This window comes from Eucalyptus grandis, chromosome 5, assembly GCF_016545825.1.
Source record: "Eucalyptus grandis isolate ANBG69807.140 chromosome 5, ASM1654582v1, whole genome shotgun sequence".
NCBI classification, from domain to species: Eukaryota; Viridiplantae; Streptophyta; class Magnoliopsida; order Myrtales; family Myrtaceae; genus Eucalyptus; species Eucalyptus grandis.
Window position 1 is genome coordinate 56,305,104 of NC_052616.1, and position 8,453 is coordinate 56,313,556.

Sequence of the window (8,453 nt, forward strand, 5' to 3'; positions counted from 1 at the left end):
GTTGGTTGAAAAATAGAGGACAGCACCATAGCAACCTCTCTAAAAGGTCGTCTGATTCAAGAGAATTCAAAATATCATGGATGGAGCACCTAAAGGTACCGAAACCCAATTTTTTTAGAAGTGAAGACTTGGGTAGTCTAGTGGATCTATGTACGATTTAACCGCAAATTGTAACAAAACCTTATACTAATCTTAATAACTATTATGAATAGCATGTATAGAGTCTTCTTTTAGCACATGAGCCCCTTTGAGCAATTAACAGCTTATACTCCGAATACATAGATTTTTGCTTTTGTTCATGAAAAATCTCGGTGAAAGGCCAAGTATTCTCACTGCAAGACCATTCGTCAAGAAGGATTTCGGTGTCACCACCATTCACCGGGGGTACAATTCGGTTAATGACATGCCATTGGACGACGAAGCCATAGTCCTCCTGGTGGGGTGGTCTGAGTCAAGCTCTTTCATTGGGATGCTCAGTCCCCGCAATCTGCTTTGGATGAAGAAGGCTGGATGTTGAGGTGATGGTGGGTTAAAGTTATTGCTGCTGAGCATGAGAACTACAGTTGCCATGGTGGGTCTAATAGCTGGATCTTCCTGAATGCACAGTAAGCAAATGTGCAGGCATCGAAGTACCTCATCTCTTGAATATGAATCCACGATAGCCGGATCCAACACTTCTGTGGGCTGGCCGTCTCTCCATTGCTTCCACACCTGCAAGAGTAATTCCAAAAAATCACCACGGAATTGTGATATGATTACTCATCATGCAAGACATCTGCATCTTGCAAAGAAAAAAAAAACCATATATGACCAAGGAACAGGATAATAGCCACAAGTGTTTCTATAGGCTAAAGGACTAAGATTTGCAAGAATTTAAATTTCACTTGGCAAAAATTACAGAAAATGCAATGTAAATATTTGTCACAGTAGCATGGTGAAACTTACATAACTAGCAAGATAGTCACCCCCATCCAATTGATGGTAGAAGTTGTTTTTCTTGCCGCAAATGATCTCTAGAAGTAGTATGCCAAAACTATAAACATCGGATTTCATTGAGAACTCTCCATGCATTGCATATTCTGGAGACATGTAACCACTGCAAATTCAAACATTAGCCATATGTATATTGCAAATTCATATGCAGATCAATGAGCATTTGTAAATAGATAAAATGAGCAAGTCCCACATTTAATTACTAAGTCATCTATTCAAAAACTAAGACTTACAAAGTCCCCACGATTTTATTTGTGCTAGCCTGAGTTTGATTGACTCCAAAAATCCTTGCCATGCCAAAATCCGAAATCTTTGGGTTCATTTCATTGTCTAACAAGATATTGCTACATTTTAGGTCCCGATGAATAATCCGGAGACGAGAATCTTCATGTAGATAGAGCATTCCTCGAGCAATCCCTGATATTATTTTATAACGTAATGGCCAATTCAATTGTCTCCTTTTTTGGGGATCTGCATTGTTGTACCCAAAATTCATTAATGTGCTAGCATGAGGAACCTATTCAAAAACTCAAGGCAAAGTTAATCGTACAATATCAAAATATACTTATTCTCATTCATCTAACGTAGCTTAAAGCAATACTATAATCGGTTGGAAGAACAAAAAAAGCTCTTAACTTCAGGTTATACAAGGCACACAAAAGAAGGTTAGACTACTACATACCAAATAAGAAGTAATCAAGGCTTTTATTTGGCACAAACTCATAGGCCAGTAGCTTTTCATCTCCCTCCAAGCAAAATCCAAGCAATCGTACAAGGTTTATGTGTTGAAGCTTCGCAACTAATAAAATTTCATTCTTAAATTCTCCATCACCTTGTCTCGAGCTTTTAGATAGCCTTTTCACCGCGATTTGTTCTCCATCAGGAAGTTTACCCTAAAGTGTTTTGTATGTATTGTTAATTCCTTATAGCAATTTTAAAACTAAAATAAAAAAGCTTTGCATGTTTCTTTTTGTTCGAGATCATTATGTTCAATTCACATGCAAAGCATTCTTGATTGTTTATGATAGATATGTTCAATACCTGGAAAACTTCACCAAATCCACCTTCACCTAACTTGTTTTCATGAGAGAAATAATTTGTCGCAGCATGTACTGTAGCCAAGTCAAATTGCAAGGACTCCACAGTGGTAAGTTCATTTGCACCTGCATTATCACACTCAATTTGATTATCGCACTCCATCGACAATGGTCTTACTAGTATTTATAGGGCTGCCAGTTCTTAGGAACATTATCACAATGAAGGCACTAGATTAGATTGGCATGGTTGTGTCCTTCTATCCCAAAGCAATCTTTTCTCCCTTGATTGGTCATGAAGGGGAAAAAATCATCAATACTATAGGAAAGAAAGTAGTGAGATGAATTTTGTATCATGATCACTTATTCATGTTGAGGGTAGTGTTAGGTTTGTTATTTTTCAATGCAGATGCTAACTATGCTCGGAGGGAATTGTCAAAAACTAGGAGTATTTTAATGCCTTGTTATGGGGTTGGTAATGGTAAATCTATACCACTCTGGGATGACTGATGGCATCCTAATGGAACCTTGCTTGATAGATACCTAGGGAGAGTAGTTTATGATTCTACTCTTCTTTGAAGATATAATGTGTCACTCCGAATTGAAATGGCCCAATGTGAGCTGAATACTTGAAATTAATCTAGGTAGCTTTTTGTGGTGTAATTTTTTCCTGGTCTTCTTTCTACTGCTTTGAATGACGTTCTTTCCTCTACTTCAGCTTGGGAAATTATCAAGAATTGAGGCACAATAGCTGAATGGCATTGGCTGTTTTGGATTTGACCTAAGGTGCTGAGGTTTGGATTCGTATTTTGGTCCGCTATACAAGATAAGTTGCCTATATATCAAGCAATTAAGAGATAATCTTCTTATCAAGGCCAAACTCTCTATTTTTTGTGTCTTGAAAGTGCTGAGATTAGATCCCATATGTTATTTGGGTGCAGTTTCTCTAAGCAAGTCTGGAAGTGCTCTTCAACTTTGTTTTCCTCGTAATGATATTGGTAGTAGGGAGTGTGATCCTGATGCACCAAGCTATGAAAGCGAGAGATTTTCAAAGGTCCCTAGTGAATTTTTTGTGAAATTGCTACATCTGTTTCATAATATGCTCAATTTATATAATATAGGTGGTTTACAAGAAAATAAAGGCAAATAGTCAATTTACCGCCTTTTCCTTTGACGACTTCATCCGTCTTCTTTCTTTTTCTACGAAGAATGCAACAAGTGAGAGAGAGAAGTACCATGACACCTCCAAGCGGAAGAGTAATGGCGATGGTTATCACAGTAGATTTGTTGCTTTTTCCTGCAATTGTCCAATTGCATGTATGAGACAATTAACAAAATAATGTAAAAACTTTTTACATGAAAGTGTTGTTAGGATTGCAACATATAAAAGAGAAGAAATTAGGGAAGAATTTTTACATAGAACACTTATATGTACGTACATACGTACGTATGTATGTATTTTGTCGATCATATTCTAACTCTCAACTCACTCTCGGACTTTCACGTTACCACTTTGCAATATGTGGGAGTTGAACCACACACCTGAGACTAAAAATCCCCACCCTTAATCCCCTTGAGGTGCGAAGTGGGGAACCAAGCACCATTCATAATAGAAAGAGGAAAAACCATAGTACCATACTATATAATCCTTCATTATCAGTATCAATTATAAGAGAAATTGCCCAAATATATAGAAGCAATCTAGGGCATATAAAGATTCTGGACACCCCAAGTGCAAAAACTTAGCACATGAGGACACTTAGGTACTAAAAGTTTGGAAATGCACACTTCAATGTCAAAATCGGAGCAAAATGGATTAGTTAAGTGCTAACGGAAAGAAAATCCATTTCCAGCGAGACAAGTGCAAAACAACGTCATTTTGCAAGTAGATTTGGCTAAATAAGCCGAAAACAACGTTGTTTTGCATGCTGGCATGACTAGAAAAGCCCAAACAACATCATTTTGGCTTTTCTTTGCTGACTCAACTTTCCAGCAAGCTATGTAGGCGACTTAATATAAGTCACTTCGGATTTCCGGCACCCTTTTGTCAAAGTTGGCACTTAAATGTCTCATTTTTTCAAAGAAAATGGCACTTAAGTTACCTTTTGAAACTTTTGACACTTAAGTGTCCCTCGTGCCAAGTTTTGGCACTTGCGATGTACTTCTGCCGGATACAAGTTATAATAGAACTTACATATATTGGTTTCAACACTAAAAGCTCCTCTCAAATTGCTCTAGAGTGTAATTCAAAGAAGTCTACATCTTGGATACTCTTTGAAAAGAAGATCCACTTCTTATATATAAAGATTTGGACTTTTTAATATGACACCTACTCAAACTAGGAAAACTTCTTGCTTGGGTTTCTTTTATGGGTTCACACTCGAGACATATTTCCAACAATCTTCACCATATCAAGCCACAATCATTTCATTGGAATATGAATTTTTCTGCTATTCTCCAATAGCCTCTCATGAGTTCCTCGACTACTACAAAATTTTCCAAGTTTAAGCCGCACTTGAACTTTGCCATAGTCGTGGACCTTATCAGAGTTGATTGTACATTTAACTAATTCGTAATGATTTGTAGATGCAACCTCCTTTAGTATAGACAAAACAAAACCATTATTGCATCCATATTTGCGAAGAGATCAAACACACACCCTTTCAAACTTGTTGGTTGTTTGTTTGTAAAACAAACAAAATAGTGATTTTCTTTGTCCCACATAGGAAAGTTGGAAAGACGTAGGTTGTCTTCTAAATTGTACAAAATAAAATAATAGGTTGTGGGTTAGACCCCAAAATATCCACATGCATGTGCGCGAATAATTGTGTGATTTTGGCCGATAATAATTAGCACTAATCCTCATTTATTATTATTATTATTATTATTATTATTATTATTATTATTATTATTATTATTATTATTATTATTATTATTATTATTATTATTATTATTATTACTATTATAATACTGAATTTTTCCGTATGTCTTTTCAACGTAATGTTGGAGTTTACTCATTCACTTTGCAACATATTCCGAAGAGTTTCCCTATTGAAAATGATTGAGATGAGTACGTTGGTTTTTTATATCAATATCATCAAGTCTTTGTTTGATTTTAAATTAGGGGTATTATTAGAAATCTGAACATAAACAACCTTTTTATTTTTAATGCAGTCAAATGTTCATACGTTTTTGCTTTTGTTGTGCATGTAATCAATGAAATTTTCTCTTTGATTGTCTTTTATACACATATAATGAGATGATAAGATGAAACAAAAAAAAAATCTATTCAAGAATTTCCAAAATAAAATCACAATCACGTTTGCAGTTCAAACATTCAAAAGATGAAGTTTAATTGAATCAGACCATTGCTAAAAAAAATAAAAAAATAATAATGACAATTACAATTTAGTTATTCTAGATTGACAAATATTAACATCACTTTGTAATAGTTTTTCTCGTGTTGGTTACATGCATTGAGATTATAATATATCATTTTATGGGCTTTTGGTCTAATAAGGTGAGATACAAAGGTTCTTAATTAGTTTAATATGAGACTAGCTTGTGTAGGCGGAGTAAAACTTGACCTGTGATGAGAGGGCCATAGCTTGAAACTCTATATATAGTGCTCAAATATTTCCTCTAATCATAATGCATAAATAACCTCATATAAGAAGTGTTTAGTGAACCTTAAGGGTGATTGACAGTCTTATTGAGCTAGTGATACATAAAGCAATAAAAGAGAAACATTTGAATTCTAGATCATTGCTATTTCACATCAAGAATGATATATATCAAATTAGGTGTGTAAATTTATTCTCTCCATTATTGTGTTTAAGCTTCTACCCGTGGAGATCTTGAGATGTTGTTTTCATGGCTTACACACTCATGGAGTGTTTAAAAAAAGAATTACAAGGTGTCTCAATGTGCATTAAATTTTTTCTCACTATTATTAGTATATTTTGAGATATTTTTCTTTTTATATGCTATGTACTAAAGTATCTCATAGATAGAAAAAATAAAATAATTAATTATTTTATATAGTATATAGAGACTTGGTATTTCTTTTTCTTTTTTTGACATGTTCCGTGCCCGCCATAACTGCATTGAAATATCTTATCGAGGTGACCGCTGCTGTGGTGGTCATCACCACTAATGGTAGAAACCACTGTGACCTTAAAGATGGTTGTTATGGACTGTGACCCTAGATCGATTTCGATCTCTCTCACTCTCGCGTGCCTATACGACTGTCTTAGAGGAACACTGCGGTAGAGACAACAACAAGCAAACCGGTTGTCGCCGGATTTGGGCCATCATCTCGGCGGCGATAATCGATTTGCTAGTCCTTCAATTTTAGGGCTTTTGTTTCATTTATTTTTAGTTTTTTATCCCATCCTATCGTCTTCTTTTTCTTTTTCTTTTTTGAAAAAAAACACTTAAAAGGTCAGAATATTTTTTTTTTATTTTCAGTATTTTCTAAACCAAAATATATGATATAAAAAGTGCAGACGAATTTCTTTTCAACTTATTTTAAATGAAAGATATTATTGGAACCCCCTTAGTAAGAGGTGTGGATTTTTTTTATTGATTTGATCATTTAATACACAATCCCATCTATTTCAATACCTAATAAGGGAATTTTGATAAAAAATTCTTTCCCTTTTCTTTCATTTGAAGTTAAAGTAAGATGGCGTCATGTTATTTAGTCAGGGTTTATTTCATAAGTGTTTTTGTCATGATTTATTTTTCCGGGAAAATTATAGTAGTTAGTAAAATATTTACGGTGATGATATGAAGTTTAAAAAGATCAGCTTTATTATTGTTTTCATACGTTCTTTTGTTTAACAGTACCAATTTTTTATTACAGGAATTGTGAAGTCAAAGTTCTCAAATATTATAATGTGTCATGTCAAGTAAACTAATCATGTGGTTATTTTGAAGCAATCGTAGATTTGCGATCAGTATATAAAATTTTCATTTATTAGTTTGGCGTAGACATTTATGACCCATATTTTTATTAACCCAGACTGACGTGAGTAGGACGCAAACCCACACAGTTGTCAGATTTAATCAAATTTTAAAATTGCGAGGTAACGAACGTCTGCAAACGATTCATCACCCTTAGCCTAATAGACTATTAGCCATGGACATGCATCGAAGATTAAAGTTATGGACCCATTTCTCCTTTTGTCGAAAATATGAACTGACTAATTAATAATTTAGATGGTTTTAATCCACCTGAATTATAGAAAAAAAAAATTAACACAAACGCCTTGCTCGGAACTTGTAAACAAGAGCCTACATACCTGGTGGAGGAGGCGGAGCATCTGCCTCCGGCGACGGCGGTGCAGACTGCGTCGGAAGTGGCTCACGGACCGGGTCAAAGAACAGATTATTGGTCTCGTAGTGGATCCAGCAACTCGGCACCATGATCCTGATTCCTATCTTCCCGGCACAGCATTGTTCGAACATTCCGATGAGGTTCCCGAGGCATTCGCTGCATTGCTGCACTGTCAGGTCCGGCGTGCACTGTGTCATTGCATAGATCTTGTCGATACCCGCGGATGTGTTCCCTGTCGCGTACTTCCCCAGCAAGCCACCAGTCGCCGCTTTGCCTTGCAGATCTACCAGCAGCGGCTTCAGCGCCGTGTTGTACATGGCTGGGCTCTTGAAGTCGTTCACGTTGTACAACATGGAGACAGGTTCAACTGTGGCTATGCCAAAGATTGAGGCGTTAGAGTACCGGACGGTGCAGTTCGCTTTATAGAGGACCGCCCCCTTCTTGTGGAGGCATAAACCGATGATTTCAAGGGCTGAGCCACTGAGGCAGAAGCGGCAGCTCTCGGCAGTGAGGCCTCCGCGGCAAGATCCGATGACATAGAGGGTTTCGGAGGTGCCGGAGACGGGAGCGGAATCATTGAAGAAGCCGTAAGCGAGGGACGAGGAGCTGGGGGTGGAGAAGGAGACGAGGAGTTTGGTGAGGGTGGTGAGGTAGGTGTCGTCCGCGGTGAAGTTGCCGGTGGTGTTACAGACCGAGGTTTGGAAGGGATCTTGGGCGTTAACGGTGGAAGCAAACACTAGAAGAAGCAAGAGAGGGAGATTTGGAGGATCCATTCGTCTTAGTGTCTTTGGTTTTTTTGGGCGTTCCCGGTGTTTCTTTGATTAGTATCGAGAGGCTAATAATGTATATACACCCATATTTGGTGCAGCTCCTACACAAGTTGCGTCATCGAAATATCTACTTCGTCGACGTCTTCTACCTCGGTGTGGGGGTTGTTCATTGAATCTTTCTATTTCTTTGCCAGAAGACCGACCGAACGAGCGTCGAAAAATATTAGGTAGTCCTGCACGATTCAGCGGCCGACACGTGGCGCGACGTGGCACGCGTGGGTCCCTTGGACGAAGCCTCCCCCCCTCCCTCCCTCC

At 37.3% G+C, this 8,453-nt stretch overlaps 2 protein-coding genes across 2 annotated transcripts; both read right to left on the reverse strand.

The window, feature by feature from the left end:
* Positions 1–375: 375 nt before the first annotated feature.
* LOC120294059 (cysteine-rich receptor-like protein kinase 10) lies at positions 376–7,375 on the reverse strand. Its single transcript, XM_039313940.1, has 7 exons — positions 7,334–7,375; positions 3,187–3,324; positions 2,035–2,156; positions 1,676–1,886; positions 1,227–1,464; positions 946–1,096; positions 376–711 (listed from the first exon to the last, which is right to left on the reverse strand). Exons 2-7 carry the CDS (start codon positions 3,263–3,265, stop codon positions 376–378), a joined length of 1,137 nt encoding a protein of 378 aa, XP_039169874.1. The 5' UTR covers positions 3,266–3,324; positions 7,334–7,375.
* Positions 7,376–7,419: 44 nt separating this feature from the next.
* Positions 7,420–8,141, reverse strand: LOC120294060 (cysteine-rich receptor-like protein kinase 25). Its single transcript, XM_039313941.1, has 2 exons — positions 7,586–8,141; positions 7,420–7,532 (listed from the first exon to the last, which is right to left on the reverse strand). Exons 1-2 carry the CDS (start codon positions 8,139–8,141, stop codon positions 7,420–7,422), a joined length of 669 nt encoding a protein of 222 aa, XP_039169875.1.
* Between the last annotated feature and the right edge of the window lie 312 nt (positions 8,142–8,453).